This window comes from Neodiprion lecontei, chromosome 5, assembly GCF_021901455.1.
Source record: "Neodiprion lecontei isolate iyNeoLeco1 chromosome 5, iyNeoLeco1.1, whole genome shotgun sequence".
NCBI lineage: Eukaryota > Metazoa > Arthropoda > Insecta > Hymenoptera > Diprionidae > Neodiprion > Neodiprion lecontei.
In genome coordinates this window covers 5523259-5542565 of record NC_060264.1, presented here as the reverse complement: position 1 = coordinate 5542565, position 19307 = coordinate 5523259, and the positions used below count along the sequence as shown (strand labels likewise).

Genomic DNA, 19307 nt, shown 5'->3' with positions numbered 1-19307 from the left:
TTTAGTTAAACAAGGCTTTGACGTCAATTTATCGTTGCAAGAGCATTAAATTTTCGCAACAGTTGCAAGAAAATCTAGCAACAGTGATCGTAATGAGAAAGAATAGCAACGGATACCAGACTTTCCGGTAACAGCTATAAAACTAATTTTCATTTTATACCTGGAACTGTATTTTTCGATTGTGGTAAAAAATGAGAATGGTTAAGGACTGAGCGGTAACCGAAACAAAAAATTTCTCTCAGTCTAGCCCGCGTTCAAACGAGCCGTGATACCTCAGATACTGCAAGACGGACGAATCGGACGAGAATAAGTAATCTGCGCGCAATTTCCGCGAGGTGAATGAGAATATCGAGTATTCCGTATGACCCGGAGTGTCGAGGAATCCATTGATCCTTCGGGACGTTGCAGCGTAGCTCTGGCGTGAGCGTTATCTCTGATTAAGCGCGGTTAGAGAAGGCGAATCGAGTGTGAGATAGGAGGCCATAACTCGATTCTCGATCGGCCGCAAAACGTCGAAAACGGTTGGAGAATATCCGACTATTAGAATGGTTTAGTACAGTCGAGGAAAATCGGACTGGTTTTGCTATGTACGTACGTATATATGTATACATAGGTGGCAAGATTGGCGAGGAGATTTCCGTGATTCGGTGATCTTATTATACAGAGTTTATTGACCGTGGTATAATCGCGCGTTGGTGAATTGGGTGAACGCGTGCGGTAGAATAACAATAAAACGAATAGTAAAAATTAACCACAAGAGCTTAGCAATTACCTTGTTGAAGAGATAAGGTCCGATCCGATTTAAATTCTTAACGAGGTTACCACCTTTATCTTAAATCGAGTTCATGCCCCACCCCCGAATCAGAGAGTAAATCTGTATGCTGATTAACGACGCGTCGAGAGAGAGAGAGAGAGAGAGAGAATAAGAAAAACAAACGGAGCAGATACTCGCCTGTAGAGTGTGAGTGAAATTGGTGAAACGGAAAGAAGAAGAAGAAGAAGAAGGAGGAAGAAGAATTAAGAGAATGCGATACACGCGGTTTTGGCTTCCGTTTGCAATTATGATAATTTCAATTGTACAAAGAGACTCGAGTTTCGTCGAGGGAAAGACGGGGACACTCTTCGAGCTGCTGGGAGAAATCGGACTCTTCCTGGTTCCTGATTCCTGCAACTGCGAGCTGAAGTCAAGTTCCACCGAGGGGAGAGACTCGTTAATTGTATAAGAACCGAGTACAAGCGAAGGGAATGACGGGCGGTGTTGAGTTGCCGTACTTGCGTGGTATTAAAATAAATTCTTATTCTTAAACTGCCAATTAATATGATAATTGGGAAATTAAAAGGGCCGCGACTAATTGAATCGTTCGCGGGATAAAAAGGAAGTCTGCGCATTTGAATTATAATCAAGTATAATGTATCTTGTGTACACATACATATATATATATATATATAGTATGCATATGAACTGATTGTAAGTAGATCGAATTAATTATAACCGTACAATAGAAAAGAAAATAATAATATTTAATCCGCGATGTATTAAATATTATACATTAGACGGTGTAAAAAAATGACTGTTTTTGTTTGAAAAATTCCAAGACAAAAATATTGTTCCAAATGACGAAAATAAAAATGATGTCCAAGTTTAAGCTCTTAATATTGATATTTGGAGGTGCATCGTCGCGATTTTTTATTTCTCATTTGAATATTAAGAGCTGGAACTTGGGCAGCATCCTTTTTTCGTCATTTGGAACAATATTTTGGACTTAAATTTTGAGAAAGAAACATAGCAGATTTTTTTGGATACCGTTTAATATACACAATAATTACACACACATACGATATATTATACATACAGTATGTATACAATGAAACAAAATCGTTGCGTAAATTTGATTCTTCGGAATTTTCATCGTGAAATTCTTCGGGCGAAATCAATCGGCAAAACCATCAGCTGAACTGTACTGAATTTCTACGACGGGGACTAAATTAAATGGTTCAATTAACGTCAATTAAATCTGTCTTCTGTCGTCATGGAATTCCGACAACGTCCCTGGAGCTGATTTATTTACATCTTAAAATACGAGGTACAAAACAGTTTCCCCGTAAAGCATACCTATGTATGCATACATACATATACGTAGAAACGTGCCTTGTGCGGATTTGAATTTGGCCACTTTCCAGATTCCGCAATGCTTGTACACGTTCTGCGATCTTCGCTCTTGCGCCGAGAAGATATAATCTCTCTACACGAAAATCCATACGTATGACGTCCGTCATCCCGAAGGAGGAACAAATAAATAATCACAGAAATTTATACGACGGTTTAAATTCAGTTATACATTACACGATACCTTTTCAACGAATTTACGTTTATACCGATGCGCAAAGGATTTAGAATGATTCGGAAATCACGCAAATAGTTATTTTATACACAACTACAACGATCGTTATCTCACGACAAAGAATATCCTGTTACCTCCGTAAGGAACCCTTTCCCCAACTAATCATCCTTCCTTCATGTTTAATTCAACGCTGAAACGCTAATGCGGTAATTGATTTACGGGGTGTGTAAAATCCCATTACCATATAAAATTAGAATCGTCAGGGAACGTTCGCCTTCTATGGTCTTTTAACCCCATCAAAACCATTTCAACGTCCTTTAAAATTAACCACCGCTCGCCCTTACGGAACGAATACAGGCGTCAATTTTCATCATCGCATCAACTCGACTTTACAATCTTATCATTCAAACGATACGCAAGACGTAACTCGATTGTTCTCGAGGGGTTGTTTCGCAAATACAAAAAAAAAAGGCGACGATCAAAATGAAAATTTCTGATTCCTACCTTGGCAGGATCCGATTTCTCGGGGTGATCAGCCAGAGTCTGCGATCCTCTTGAGACGGTGTTTTTCCTCGGTGTCGTGGCGATATCTTGCGAGGGGCGTACGAACTCGATTCTGCCACCCTCTACGACGATGTTTGGCGGGGGTGGAAAACTCTCTGTGTTACCAACCGAGTCGCAGTACCCAAGAAGCCCGGCTTTTTCACCATACAAGGGATGGATTTGCCTGCAACAGTCGATAAACGAGGGATGCAGCTTTTTCACAGACGATGTTTCTCTCCTCGCCCGGCAAAGGGGTGTAAAGAATATTTCTACCACCCTCGGAGGGTCGAAATCTGCAGGAAGACAGACCCGAGTCTGATTCCCCCCTATATTTTAACCAAAATTTTAATAAACAAATCTGATACCGTGATGCAATATCATTGTTTTCAAAAATTATTTGACATTTTTTTTTCCTCATCCAGCTTCCATTCAACGCTGAGAATTCTAATCTGGCTTCTAAAAAGCCGTCCTCGCGATAGCCGCGTGTGGCCTCCTAAGCTCTGAACGAGTTCTAAGTAAATATTAGCTTCTTTGCTCAACGAGATTTGGAAGTCGTCGTCGAGGTGCAGGTTCTCCGGCCCGAAATTATACCCACACACGCGCACAGACGAGAAATAAAGTAGGTCCCCCAAGTTTACTTAGGTGACAGTTTAACTGCACGTAACCAACGCGCACGCTTCACGCCCTACGCACGTTTTCGTCTGTTGATTAAGAAAAAGAATCCTGTAAGCGTAAAAAGCGAGAAAAGGAGCTGAAAGGAAGGAAGTAACGAAGGAAGGAAAAATCGCTTAGACCGTCCACTCAGAGCTTACTACGCAGCATCGAGTCGGGATTGCGAGCCGGTTTTTCGATGCTGGAATTAATTCTAACTTACAAGACATTTTTGAAACCTCCGGACAACGACTGACACACATATTTATACACCCGTTTGAATTGTCCGCGTTTTGAATAAGCCTCGCGGCAGAATGATTACGCGTATCTTCGTTCGCGAGATTATTCTGTAATTATCACGTCGGAAAATGTCAACATAATTTCCATACGAATTAAAAAAAGATGCTCATCGTCAGTAGGCACTTCTCATTAGCAGTGACCAAATAGTGGAAAAAAGAAGTTTTCGTGAAACCAACGATTTCTATAAAGAAAACTCTCTTTTTACCTACGAAACTGATGTGAACCTTACTTTTTCTCCCCCGAATGAGTCGTGTACATATTGTACGTACATGTGCAACATATTATGCAAAATATTTAGATGAGAAAAAGATGAGTTTAATTTTGTTGAAAGAGGGTTTTTGAAGCGGGAAAAACGCGCAAAGTGTTATGGAAGGGATACCAGGTTAAACCCCTCGAGTAATTTGACTACGAAGTATCAATTTCGAGGTTGAATAAAACACATGGAACGACGATGTCGAGGGCAAGAGGAACGCGATTAGGCTGCCAAAAAACTGAGATGGAACGAGGTAATCCGGAACAGCTTTTACGGAAGCCGGAAGCTGGATGACGGTTTTTGCAAATTGCGGCGATTTGCCCCGCGGAAAAACCTTTCCAGCTATATTTGACGAGAAGTGAGTTACCCTAAGTTGGATATCAAGACGTACGACGGATTCCATTTCGCCGTATTTTATTCCCACAGCGTCGTTTCTTAGAAATAAAAATACTACCAAACTGGTGGACATATTTTGAGTGTCTTGTTAAATGACTATATAAAATCACATTTTTAGTAATAACTCAGAACAATTTCTTCGCCTGCTATAATTATTTGATGAAAATTCAAACAGACTTGCACCGAGAGTAATTTTTAGTTCCGGTCACCGCTCGGTCCTTAACTATTTTCATTTTTTAAGATGTATAAAAAAAATGCTTCTTGATTCCTGAATTTGTATCAATTTAGTAACATCTAACATTTAAGAATCATCTCCGATGCACAAAACTGTCATTTATTAGCGAAGAATTTTATTTAGAAAAAGATCCGGGTTCAAGTGAAGAGACAGAGTCGCTCTAATGGACTCGGCATTGCATCGATCAAAGAAATAAAGTCGACGGTCGTAATTTGTCTCCACTTATTGTTAGCTACCGTTTGAAAAGAAAACTTCTCCCTCCTCGTTTTTTCTCAATAACGAACCTCGAAGGAGGAATAAAGAAAAGGAGGGCAGGGAAGAATAGTCGAAGGCGGGGCTAGGAAGAAAATAGAGAATGGACGTAAAATCGAGCAATTGAGTAATCGCGTAATTGGGGTGTAAACTCACCTCGGCGAAGCGACCGGACGGGGTTTGTCGAGAGCCAGTTCCGCCCCGAGATTAGCTTCGGTGCCCCGGCCATTGGAAGCCCTGCAACAAGACAAAGGCAATTAAATACAGGCAATCCAGAGTGCTGAACCAGTACTGGATGTACAACGGGGTTATTGCACCCCAGAGAAAACTTAACAGTAACCCGATGAATCCGCGAAACTGGAGCAATGGCAACGGGTTCGAGGGTATAATTTAATTCACCTCGTTCGTTCGTTCAATTATTTATTTATTTCTTGACTATTCATGCATTCGATGAATTAATTGCAGATTATCAATGAGAGAAACGGAACGGCGTGCTGATTTCATCAAAGAAAATCTATTCCAAGATAGAAAAATTGTGCAAGTTAATTTGATATTCATGCGATTCACTCGATTCTTTGACGATTTATTTTACCATACCGAAATCGATTTTATTAAGCAAATTCGTGGATCATAAATCAGCGTTCAAATTAATCAAATCTTGAATCTTCGTCATTCTCAGCGATTGTCACGCGCTGATATCTTATTTCGAATAAAAAATTTCACGTCAAGGGCGGCGGACCGAAATTGAATTTGCGGATGAATGACAAATGAAAAGCTCTTGACAGACTAAATGTCAAATGCCGAATGTCACTTACGTACGACGGTACATACGTGCACAAAAACGATAATAAAATATGAATCTTTTGCGACATTTGAAAGGAACATTTTTTTCCAACTACGTAATAGTTTTTTTAAACAACATAACCGCGATTAATATTCGCTTAACTTAAAGAACTCACAGCGTCTTTCGTGTACCTTCGTATACGAACTCTTGTCTGCATTGACTATTCTAATAAGTTCTAACTGATTTTTCACACCTTGTTACGCTAAGAAGCAAGAAGGACAACGAAAGCAGCATCGTGATGATCATGACGGCTCGTTCTTAAAGCGAGTTGTACGACAATTCTAGATATCTGATTTTCAGCGAAGGGCTTTACTTATTGTTCTGATAGGTTTAAAAATGTTCATAAAAATCTTACGGAAAGTTTCACTTCCGTCAATTAGGTAGAAAGAGAATCGATCGATTTTTCGAAAACACTAATTAGTTCGTATCGCTTCGTTTTCTTCGCGTCGATCAGTTATCATTACATCACCTTTGGAAAATTAGAAAATAAACATCTAGGCCATCAGCTTTTCACGAGTCGCTATCTTTTGTACCTGCGGCACGAAGAGCCAAAAAAAAAAAAAAAAATACGGCTAAAGAGAGTCGAGAGATTCGACAGCTGAAGCAACGATACAATCGCGGTAAAAGAAATGAGTTTAAAATACATAAATAATTTATTTCTTGCATCACGCGACTCGTTCTATGAACTGGGGCACTCGACGCGTTCCAACGACTCTTCGCTCTCTTCAGTTTGCTTTGCAATCGAAAAATAAGATTAAAAATATCAGTAAAAACAACAGTTCTTTCCCCTCCTTCTTCTTTTGCCTATACATATTTATTTTTTTTTTTTTTTTATTCAGATGGACATGAAAAAATGGCAAATCTCAGGGTGTTAATTTCACATCGAGTCCTTCATTTTTCACGCATCGTGTGTGTTTCACACCTGGGCAACACGTATAATACGAAGATCCATGTGTAGACACGGGTCATGTGATCGCAGGCTGAGGTGAGATGCGGGTAATCTAGGCTTTTTCTACCTACCAGCCTATTACTAATGACCCTAACTTGATCCCCATCACAGCTGCTGCAAAGCTGGACCGCCCACGTTATTTCATCACAAGAAAATAACCGAGCCGAAAGTTTTAGCCTGGTCTAAGGCAGAGGTCTAAACACACTGTGGGTGAACTTGTCTGCGATGGACGTGTCGAAATTACACATTGAAATACAAACGAAGCGAAGCTGTGAGCATAACCGAGTGCCTGACCTTTGATAAGTGAAATTTCTATTCATAATCCAATCCCTAAACACTTTTTATTCACTTCTCGAATTCCTCTATGAATGCAGCGTTAGATGTCGAGATTCGTATCAACAAAATGGAATTTACGGGAAGCCGCATCTGAGAGCCGATTCGATGATAAGAAAAAGCAACGTTGAATTATTAATAAAAATTCGCAGGCAGCGCGGGATAAAGAGGAAATAGAGTCAGCTAAACGCGTGTCCCATTGATTCAATGTAAATATATGAAGGTGGTGCGAGTTGTGAAAATTTTATTTTTCTCCAGTTAGAACAACGCGAAAGCATCGAATATATACATCTACAACGAAGCGATGAATCCGCGAGCGTCTTCGTGCGATGCCGTAATTTTCTAGAACCTGTAAGAGCTGCCTGAACAAGGTATAAAGATGAAACACAAGTAAGTATTCCTCGGCATGCGTATATAATAGGTGAATATCTCTACGATCTGCATCGTCAATTGAATAACTCATCGATAGTGCAGCGTGAAACGCGATCCGCTCGTACGGCGCAAGCGGCTGTCGAAAGAAAATATATATCAAGTATCCAGCAAAGTTATGCGATATAGATGAGCATGGTTCGGATAGTTTCAAGTCAACGTTTCGACCTGTGCGGAAAATCGTTGAAACGATAACACGGATCTTGAAGCAAAAAATTACACAGGTTTTTAATACGTTTGTTATAGATTTTTACTCACTGAAAACGAAAAAAATACTCGATATATTTCATCAAGTTAAGTTTTTTTTTTATTATACTAGTGTTTGTAGTTTCATTTAGAGTAAAACTCCGGTTTAACTCGAAATCTTTATCCTAAATATCCTATGCAGAAGTGGTTTATTTCTTTCATTTAATACGTGTTAGAGCGAGACTCGAGAATAAGTACAAACCGGAAAAGAGAAAATGGAAAGCGGAAGCTTGTTCGGAGAAGTATCAAAAAAAAGAAGAAAAGGTTTCATAAGGAAAAAGAATGAACACGTAAAGATAAGTATATTTCATGAAGAAATTGTTTGTTTAATTTGATAAGTAATATTCTTTAGTTCGTTCTAACGAAATGGTAATTATTTTCATTATAGCTATGCTTATTTTTTTATGCACACACTTTGCAGTTTGGAAAAATAATGTGCGTGATGGAGGTAAATGGAAGTAATATTTGGATTCAACATACTCGAAAACGTAACATTTCTCAAAAACATCCCATGCAGCTAAACTAAAATATCGTTTAGCAGACACTTATTTTCCTCAAGTGCAAACAGCGAATGCCAACAAATGCCCGATGAATTACCCAACGGTAAACTGAAAATCGGTTAATTGATAAGATTCTCGAAGCATGTATGCGTACAAGCGGCGAGTTGCTCGTTTAATTAAGATAATGCGTCCACGCGGCGCGGCACGCCTGCATCTCGTCTTGTGAATACGTATACAACGGACGTTGGATGCCGATGCAGCGTCATGGACGAAACGAAGAGAGGAGAGGAGAGGAACGCGTCTTTCAGAAGTGAAGCAGGCCGGTGCCGCTGGCTGACAATGAGACCGCGACGTGCGACTAATTATAACTAATTAGCAGTCAGGCTTGTATATCTATAATTATGACCAACTTCCCGGTGTTCCAATCTCCGGGATTACAGATGCGCCCGCCTGTATAACGCGAGTCGAATTAACAAACCTGGTCGAATTCCGTTCGCGCGTGAACACGAATTGTCGAAAGCGTGAACGTAACAAGACACGAGGATTACTCAAACGCCTCTAAGTGATTAGAAATAACCTAAGGGTGGGAAAAATGCTAGCCTAATAGAATGCCGACGTATCGGTGACCTCGAAACTCGGACACCGTTTGCTGGAAGAGAAATTAGGCCAAAGGGTTTTACTGTCGTCGGTAGATAGCGAAGACCGTCTCAGGTTTGCAGGGTAATCAATCAGGACTAGAGAGATTAGGATGAGCCAAGAGTCTGGGACAAGACCTTCGCTACGACGCGGAGGGTAATTAGCATCGTAGTTGGGAGATAAGGAGAGAGAGAGAGGAAGCGGGAGGAGAAGAGAGGCCGAGAAACGTATCAGTTAGTTTCACATAATTACAACGTGGGTGAGGATCACACTCCGAACAGTTTCGCTCGCTTGGATTCAGCATTTCAGCATCGCGGCATCGGGTCGTTCTACTGCATGTAGCGATACTCTCGAGGGTTGGTACTCGAGATCCTCAAATCGGTATACTCCAGCTAACGAGCCACACCGTGAAGGAAGATACTAACCGCGTTAGACGTTTACTGAGAACAGACGAGGAATGACTCCGCAGGTTTCACCCCGGTGGAAAACCTGCGCTAGCTCAAGATAATCGCTAATTCGTTAACTCGCCAGCGAATTAAATTCCGAGTCATCGTCGCTCTCGGCCAACTCTTGTTGAATACACATGGACCATACGAGCGATTGTTATTGCAAAAAGTGTTGTATAACAGCAGAGTAAACGGCAGATCAGTGAAGAATCACATTTTGATGTCGATGTAACCTCATGGCTGGCGAATGAAATTTAAGATTTCAGATCGTTGATGAGTTTCGAATGAATTCTTGGTCTACGACCATTTGAATATAAAGACACAAGTTTTTCTTTCTTTCGATATACCGTCAGTCGGTTACCGATGGTATGAATCGAATAATTAACGAGGCCCTGATTCAGGGTCATCGACTATAGCTCCACGGCCGTAACTCACACCGCGTTAATTGAGGGTATTGGATGACGATCTGTGACGAAGAACGTGCATAAGGATGAAAAAATGTCACAATGTATGTACGCGCTATGTACAAATCCATGTACAGATACAATAAGATAACGGTAAATTGTGCACAGAGATGTATATATATATATAATCCGTTAGCTGTACATTTAATTAGCAGCAATTTGTTTAATCAGCGTTTTGAGCATGCAGTCGTGCAGCAATACGATCCGCGCGTCTGTGGGTCTGCATATTATAATAGTTCGTTAAACGCGGTAAAACTTCCCTGTGACCTGAGTTGACCTGACCCAAGTTGACCCGGCCTTTTGACCTTTGACCGAATGTTCAAACGCCGGTTTAAAGAGACGCCGCGCCGCGAGTCTAAATCTTATTAGGATGAAAATCGTCCGTGGAATATCAGGTACGTATATAACGAGCTTTCCTGTTTCACCAAGGATTAAGGATACAGTGGAAAATTTATTGAACAGCGGGGGGAAAAATACAAGTCGTAATAACACGCGTGTCCGTGCTATCTTTCTTCCTGCGTTCGATGTAACTTTTCAAAACTCGGACGTATATTTTCCCCCCCTCCTCTTACGCGGCGCATCCTCATCCTCGTCCTCGTCCTTCTTTAAGATATATTACACAGGATCCGACTGTGGCTGAGAGTCGTACCGGTTAACGGTACATCTATACGTATACCTAAAGACATGATATACGTTACTGCATAAAAAACATATACGCACTGCATTACGCGCGAATATTTACTCTGACATACACCCTTTATATCGGCCTCGAATTTCCCCCCTTCTCTTAACGTATATTATTTTACACGGTGTGATAATTTTTTACATTCCGAATTTCAATTCCATCCTTTTGCAACTCACGCTGCAGCGCCAAGGCGAAGAAATTATGCAGACACGCTTGCATCGCATCGAAGTTGTTCGTGTACCTATAGATATGATCGTTTTACTTATTACAATATACAGGTATAACAGCCGAATCGAAAAACTCCCAACGGAATGTTCATTGCCGCAGGTAGGTATTCCGGTGCTTTTGCCAAAAGATAAAATTAATTGGCATCCCACCGTAAACGAAGAACTTGGCCACCGCAGCTCGAGCGCATTTTCGCAAAGTCCGGAACGTTTGCCAAATAAGCAGTTATATGTGGGTATCCGTTATTCCTCTCGCTTTTACAGAATGATTTCTAAACTATTCGACCAAGTGTTTTCTGATCTTTGCGATATCACGTTTTTTTTTCTTTTTTTTTTTTGTCACAAGTTATAGTAGAATAAAAACTAAGCAGCACGTTTTTTTGTTTTTTTTTTTTTATCTGCTATTACCACCCACTCCTTCTAAAGTAAGACAGGTCAAGAGGTTACTGTAAAATTTTTATATATTTTTTTTTCTTTTCTAATCGAGAAAACTACATTTCTCAAATCCCGTTAGGAGAGAACTTTTCCAGTTTGATCGGTCAAAAAATGTCATGTTTTTGTGGGTGAAACTGCCAAATCGCCTCTTGACACTTCTTAATTTGGAAGGTGATTTTCAACCCCCCCCTTAAATCGTTTAATGGCTGATAACAAAAAAAATAGTTGTCGCTTATTTTTTAGTCTAATACAACATATTACAAAAGAAATCAAATCGGAGTGATCGACCTGGGATTACCTTCCGGTGATTTCACAGTCAATCAGGCATAGAACGGTTGTTACCGTAATTTTTACAAATTTCTCAACATCAGCGTGAGCTAATCGTTGCGTGGGCTGTGGAAAGTGTTTCCTGCTGGCGGCTCACGGTATCATAATACCCGTGTACATCTAATTAAATCGGTCCAAAGAATAGCGTGACAAGGCGAAAGTGAAGATTGATTAGGAACGAAAAGTATAATAATAGTTATGAAAAGCGTGTGTACGTATATAACGTGTATATATAAGACACGAGAAGGAGTCAAACTCAGATTGAAACAGACCGAATGAAAAACGACGCGTAACGACAAAGGATTAATCAAAGTGGATTCAGCGTTGCTAATGGCACGCGTTTCTAAAATGAATTATTCTCCTCAAGTTCCCGTATTGTTTCACAACGAATCCAAGCCGCGATTCAATCCAGCATATTGTGGTCTAATCGTTCAAGATTCGTAATACCTGTGGCAGAATTATTCGTCTTAGTTAACATACTCGTGCCTAAATCTGTGCAGAAACAGGCGGTAATTAAAATCACAGGCGAAATCTGAGCTTTAACGTGTGACGAATTTCATCAGGGCGAACGGTCACCCCTGCACGCAGCCAGCGTGCTAATCCAGTAATAGTGTTTCGAGAAAATGGTGTATATCCGTACGTAATGGCGTTCCTAAGTTTGTGATTCACTTGGTGAATGCGGCGGGACCGCAACTTGGCCAGCTGGAGCATCGCATCGACGTGGAATACGCGGGCACGAAACGGTGGCCGTCATCGTCTTCCTGGTTTCCCTGGGCGTTTCTGCCGCACCTAGCGGAATACGGGAAGCAGAAATCCCGGTGAGATCAAAGTCACCCATCCCAGATATTTCAGTCGAAAGTCTGACTCGATGCCAAGAATGAAACTACCTTACATTTGCGAGTGGTGAAAATCCGTCACGAAGAGTTGGAAGAAAAAAACCGCGGCATTCCCTCGATAATAATAAGTAAAACGTAGAAACGTATTCGCGGATCGTCCGGGAATGGATGAAGAAAAGTCGCATAACATCGGGTAAGGACGATGCCCTTGTCTCTTTGATCCGTACGTCTAAAGATTTAATCCTGCATCGTTAATTATATTTTCCTACAGTTTTGAAATGTGTAAACTTTGATGATATTCTTATTTAACGCGCGGGGTACGTTTTCTGAAGTAAGTCAACTGCGGAAACGTTGCCGCGTTGTGAAGAAAAAAGATTCGCTGATCTGAACGATAACAACTTCCGCCGGAAATGCCGCCCTGACGTAAAACACGGGTTCAGTTTTCATCGGGCGCGTCAACACAACGCTTGCATCTTCTTAACTTGTTGCAGTAGGTATACAGATGGTAGAAGTTGACAAGCGCCCAAGATGAACAGACTATTTTTTACTACGGTCCAGTTAATTTCTGGCTCTTTCCATCCACCGCGAGCAGCTCGTATTTGATATTCGGAATCGACACAGCCTGTAGCCGAGGATACGAGCACGCGGTGTTCGGTCACTCGATTAGCCAAGCGCAACTTCGTCACCTTTGAAATATCGCGAGTGTTGCATAATAAGCGGCGATGAAGAGTTCACGTCTGCGCTGCTGAAACGGCGAAGTATATCCTGGGAGTCTGAGTCCCGCTCACGATGATAGAAAGTAAAATATCACTTACTCACCGCTCACGCCACAACATAATAACGAGATAAGTACCCACTCTGCGCTCATCGAGTAGCCAATAATCATCGCGTCCTCTTAAGTAGCCAAAGACCCGGCTTACGATAAGTAAGCGCGTTTCTACCATTTGACGAAACATAACTCTTCAATTTCGGAAGCACGAAAAAAAAAAACAAACATACATAGTTAAGAGCGAATCGACGCTCTCCTTGCTCATCGATATTCTCCACTCCGAACACGAATAAGGGAAAAATGAAGATATCGCTAGGTAACTCGGTCGCTCAAAGTGAGTTCTCGAGTTTCTAATTTACTGGCAATACCGCAGCCGTGTGCCGCTGGTGCATTCTAGCAGCCAGAGAATCTATTTCAGTTAGTTCTCTACCGCGGAATATAATTACTGGCTGAATCATAAGCCGGAGCCTTTCGGAGTGAGCTCTGGCAGCCAAGCAGGCAGGCTAGGCTGTATAACCGGAGTGTGCACAAACAGAAGTCCACATACCATCTGAGTCATTGGTACGTTGACAGGAACGCGTGCCGCCACTGGGACGAATATAAATCACACACCGCTCTATGGTCAAGACGAATTCTTGGTGTACGGTAAATAATTATCGCGAGTAGATCGGTTCCTCGGTTAGTTTAAGTTCCTTCCCCTGTCCAATCGTCTCAAAGCACACGCGGAGAAACAACCCAATCAGCAATGGCATTGGGTGGGTGTTGAGATAGAGCTGCACCGGCGGTACGTCTATTCGATAAAAGTCATGCACATATAGAATCGTTAGATAACGAGAATGAATAGTGTTCTAGAGTGAAACCACGCGGTAGGTAATGATGAAAAAGAAGGATCCAAACTGGACGTCCCCCCAAGTCTTTACTATCCTCCGCAATTATGTACTTTTGGAATTGACTTCAATTTTCCATCTTGGGTTATATTGTCCAGCAAGAAAATATTCATGACTGGTGTCAAGTTTCTTGCAGTCTCGCAGGAAAGTTCAGAGTCACCGAAAGAGCGTACCTATATATACCTAGAGTATCGGTATAATCTTCTTCCCGAAACAGTATAAGATTCCGGTCTCTCTCCGAAGATTCTTTTCGGCGTAGGTAAGTTAGCTGGTTCCCGGCGGTGATCTTTGATGCGGTTGACAGGATATTGCTCGGGGATCGGTTCGGGATTCCGAAAGAATCGGAGGGGGCAATGGGTCGTCGCCCCGAGGACAGGAAGTGGCGAGTGCTCTCAGACGAGCGCTTGGAGGTAGGCAAGCAGGCCGCCCGAAGGCGAAGGTAGGTACGATGCAGGTAGGCATGTATAGCCGGGTATCGCGGAGTGTGGAAGGAGACAGGGCGTCGAAGATCGTGCACCGGTGTACAGCGGCGAGAGAGGAGGAGAGCCGAAGAGAGAAAGAGAGAGAAGGAGAGTCGCGCGAGTAGGAGGGCTCTGCCCACGCGCGGTTCGGCCCGAGACCAGAGTGCTCCATTTGAATTTTATCTTTATCGGTGTGCCGTTTGAAACATTGCTTTACTCTTAAGAGACAGTCGGCACAAGCCGAGCGAACAACCCAAGCGCCTCGGTTCTCCTCCTCCACCCAGGGTGACACTCCCCCGTATCGTAAGATCTTCCTTGATCCCAGCGTCAGATCAACAATTAAACCAACGTTCTTCCGATCCCTGCAATTTCATCGATTGAGAGAATAACCATCTCATCAAGGCTGTTGGTTCGCAAAGCAAAAGCTCAGGCTTCAGAATCAGATTCTCAATTTATACAAAAATTCACCAGTTGTCAAAAAAATCAAGGAGACTGGTAGAACGTTGAAAGGTTTTAGAGGATTGCTTTACCCGTTCTTTCATCCTCGACGAATTCAACGTGAGTAACTGATTGGTACCAAACTCTTGGTAAAACTGGTAGGTTCTCGATTCCGAAGAACGGTTCTTTGGTAGTGGAAAACTGAGGATCACCATTATGTGAAAATTTAGTGTCCGAGAGTACTGTTAACTCAAGTTGGCGACGCAGCTGAGCTACCATTCGATCCGACTTTGCATCTAACGACGGGACAGTGAGGCGATACGATTGAGTCCCGTTGAGGAACTGGTATCAGAGGATCACGATCTCGGACTCTGTATCTCAGAGAATCCATAGACTGGAAGGTGATGATCAGGTTATCGTGGCCCGGCGGCTCAGACGTATGAAATTACGTGCAGGTATCTCAGCTATCAGACGAGAACCGCCCGGTTTTATCTCCCTGACAAAACTGGTTCCTTTAGGATTCACCGTGGCAAGTTTTGTTATCTGTATCTGAGATCTGGGTCTAAATCCCGAGCCTGACTCGAACCGCCTTAGACCAGCACCTACCTTTGCATGATGTTTCGTAATTACGCGCCAGATCGTTCGACGGCGAAGCAGCGAAGATCCTCCGAGGATGCCCCAGGCCCAGCGCGTCGTCGAACAGAGTCATTACGTCATTACGAAGTTACACGGTTCGATAGTCCGATCCAAGAAATTACAGAGACGGCTAACCCGATGCACCGTACTCGGTTGACTGCAAATTCATTCTTGGAATACTTCGGTATATTGTTATCCAGATTACCGGTAAAAGCACACGTCGCGTCTGCCGGTGGTGCGTAGTGTCCAATCAATCCAGGCAGGGATTCGTGTCCATCTTCCGGGGTGAAGAACGTTACGGATCTCATCGAGTCCCGACCATGGACTTGCACGTGAAGCCTTTCGAGCGAGATTAGAAACTGATTTGGTTACGCCTCGCAGTTCAATCCCGATAAACCCTTTTAACCTTTCACCGATGAAGATACTACTGTAGTGTTTCAGCTCCGTGGAAGCAGATCAGCCTCCATCGGTCAAAGACTAACTGGAATTTGACCTCCCGCAAAATTTTATCAGCACGAGCTTTGAATTCGCCGGAGTTTCCGTGCTAGGCAGGTTCTGTTTTCATGGTGAGAAACAGCGTTCTGAAGTAACAAGTGCCGATAAATCTCGTCGCGCTGCTGGCCTATGAGTAATAGCAGGAGTGCGCCTATTATATTGGATGTGGAAGGCAACCGCGGGTTCGAACACTGTTCCAACGTTATGTATGTTCAGCAGGCGTGGGCCATGTAGGTTGCCCGCCTGCTCTGTCCTGTCGGCAAGCGCTTAGCTCAGCCTCAGGGCTTGCATAACCGCCTGGCGCTCCCTGAACTTCCATTCCCACCCAGCAAGCGAGCAATGGACACTCGGTTATCGTCCCAGCTTGGACTTTGGTGTTCGTCTCCTTTCTTCCTCGCCGTGGGGACGAGAAAGAGAAAAACAGACCTACTGAATACCGTAACAAAAGCGTGACCATCGTCAATGTCGCCAAAGCCGCGACTCTGTCAATGCAGAACAAACCGCTTAAGGAACTTGAACGAAAAGAAATCTCATTTTTCATCGTGTCATATTCAACAGAATGGCTCCTCGACGATACAAGACTCTGATTCTATGATTACCACGCAAGAAACTGTTGTTTATATCTCATGGATGGTCACGCGGTAGAGGAATAAGCTAGACTGACAATGAGTCGTAGTTTAATTGGCAACTCTTTGAGAGGGCAGACATACTCGTGAATACTATTCCAGCATAGTAGTATGTACAGACATCTCATGCCCACCGACACAACGTGTAATCCAAGGGGGTCGAGGAGGCCACTGAAGTGCGTTATTATCGTTATTAAAGTTCGGGGATCCCCTGGGTGATGTCGGACTTGCGGGACAACTTATCTCCAGCCCAATAATTAAATTGAAGCGGCAATGAAAGGCAACAGAGGCCGCTCTAAGCCGTGGCTAATAAAAACTTTCACCAGCTCTTCAAACTCCGAAACTACGGACGGTCCCGGACACAGGATCCACCCTCGACCCCCGTCGCCCTGGCTCTACTTCCTGGACTCCGGGTCAAACGCGATACAGCGATAACGGGCGGTGACTGTTCCGTGTGGAAGCAAATAGTGAAAAAGTTTTGAGGGATTTCATTACTGCAATAGAGAGAGCGGAGGTTACCGCTTTCCTGCTGCCTGTTGTACAGGATTAAAAACGGGATGCTACGTGCGCACCAAAAAGTCAATTAGGAACGAAGCAAAGCTCCGAGGGATTGGGAGAGGAAAAAACACTTCAGCTAAACCGCTTGCATGCACAGCATGGCCTCGAGGCACAAAAATAGAGGGTGGGTACTTATGGGGAGCCGGCTATAACCGAAGAAGAGCAGTGGTAGCTGGAATCTTTCTATATCCCCGTTAATAATTCTCCAGTTTCATACGCGCTGTACAACAGTATAATACCCTAAGCGGTGTGACGCATTGCTTACACGAGATGATTTCCTAAACGTATTTTTCTGCGGCAAGCTCAAAGGGGCTACCAGTAATGGCCACGTGGTAATGGAGAAGAGCCGCGCATTGCAATCCATGGCGGGACAACCTGCACAAGTATAAACTCAGGGCTGACGAGCGACGCCCATGGCGCAGTTCAACGCGTATTGAATGAAGTGGGTGCGTGGAGCCCGCGCTCTCTGTCACAGCCACGGCACTGCACTCTCGTGTCAAGACATCATCCACTTGGATTTATTTATAGGAAAGACCGGAGAGACCGTAATAGGCTCATAGTTATAAATTGCATCTAGGTATGCTGCTCCTGCTGCTACTACTCAAGACTATCCTGTTCGCCGTATCTGTATACTTTGAGGTCATATTCTGTCTGTCATGGCTGCGCCAAGGGCGTCTGCTGATAAGTGTAGCGTAAAGCCGAACGCTGGATATGTCTTATTCCCTTTGCTTCGAACGCTAACTGTCATCGGGAAATCTCTGTATTCTCTACTTCAACTTTTCAAACAGATATTTAGCGAACTCGAGATTTTTATTCCTATGGATCAAATGACGTTTCAATGAAATCGGATATGGTATTATTCACCCCACTGGTCGTTATACCGAATGGAGTAAATCACTGTTATCTGAAACAATCATTCGAGACCTGCGTGATTCCGCCTAATGCGATGCTGAGAAGTGGCTAACAATAAACGGTCTAGCCTCTAAACTTCGCTGAAACATGCGAAGATTGGTACCACGGGTTTTTCACCTCAAGATTTCAGCTCCCCCGTCAGTCAGCCCGTTCGATTTGGACAATTATCCAAAGATCCTTCGAACACAAAGTGGCAATGTTGGAAATGCTGCCAGTTTCTTTTCTAGTTTGTGCATGCAGGATGTGAAAAAAGACCGAAAGCTCGATCGGTTCTAACCCAAAACTCTCATCCAATATGAAAATATCGAGCTAATAATGATTGATCGAATACTTGGGTCTCCATTATCGGTGGGACTGTTCTCCTGACTGCAGAAACAGCACGCGTAACCCTCGGATCGACGATGTATTCTTCGATTTCGATGCAAACTGTCCCCTCAAGGAGTGTGGATTCATTGCTACATCAACCATGCGTATGTGTGAGTACAAAAACCATGGAATTGACCTCCGGCTGTTGGCGCTGACCCCGCTTGCAAGCTCGTCGAGGCCGAAACAAGCTCCGGGTATGATGAGACTATAAGAACCATGGTTGGTACCGCATTTCCCTCGATTTTCTCACCCCTCTGCCCCGCATGGAAGGTTCTTTGCCACATGTGGATCTGGCTCGCAACTCCTTTTACGAATATGCTGAATGCATAAGTGTATCTATACCGAACATAAAGCTGGGGGAGAAGATATTTGCAACAAAGTTTACGATATCTCCGTTATCTTTCGATGTTCGTACCCCATTTTTTCATGAATATATATGAAACCGGCGTATCGCTAGGTTTCGGTGGCTAACGTAACGCCGGGGCGTGTTTGGAACTTTCTAAACCTTCTGAGAAAAAAAAATGTCGTACAACTGAAATTACTCAGCAATGTATCATAGCTGTATATATAGGCCCAGTGGCATAAACTGCCCGGAGCAACAGCGAAGAGGGCCAATTTCCCGTCAATTTTTCAAACTCGTCAATTATTCTCGGATGAAACGAACGGAGCTAATACGATCAGATATAGTGGGGAGACTCCCCTTCGATTCACGATGCAAGAATGGATGGATCGGATTATTTTATCAGCTGCGTCGATTGTTGCCTTTGGCTTCTATCCCCGAGAAGGGCGAAAGATGGTAGGAAAATTGGCTTGTATCGTGTCCTTTCAACCGT

At 43.1% G+C, this 19307-nt stretch overlaps 1 protein-coding gene across 7 annotated transcripts in view; it reads right to left on the bottom strand.

The window, feature by feature from the left end:
- The window catches only part of LOC107217344, a 163811-nt gene that overhangs the window by 107475 nt on the left and 37029 nt on the right, over nt 1–19307 (bottom strand). For all 7 annotated transcript variants that reach the window (XM_046741666.1, XM_046741667.1, XM_046741671.1 and 4 more), the window contains exons 2-3: nt 5129–5209; nt 2847–3069 (exon numbers count right to left, since the gene is read on the bottom strand). In XM_046741666.1, coding sequence (XP_046597622.1) covers nt 2847–3069; nt 5129–5209 — 304 coding nt within the window. The remainder of the gene's footprint in view (nt 1–2846; nt 3070–5128; nt 5210–19307) is intronic.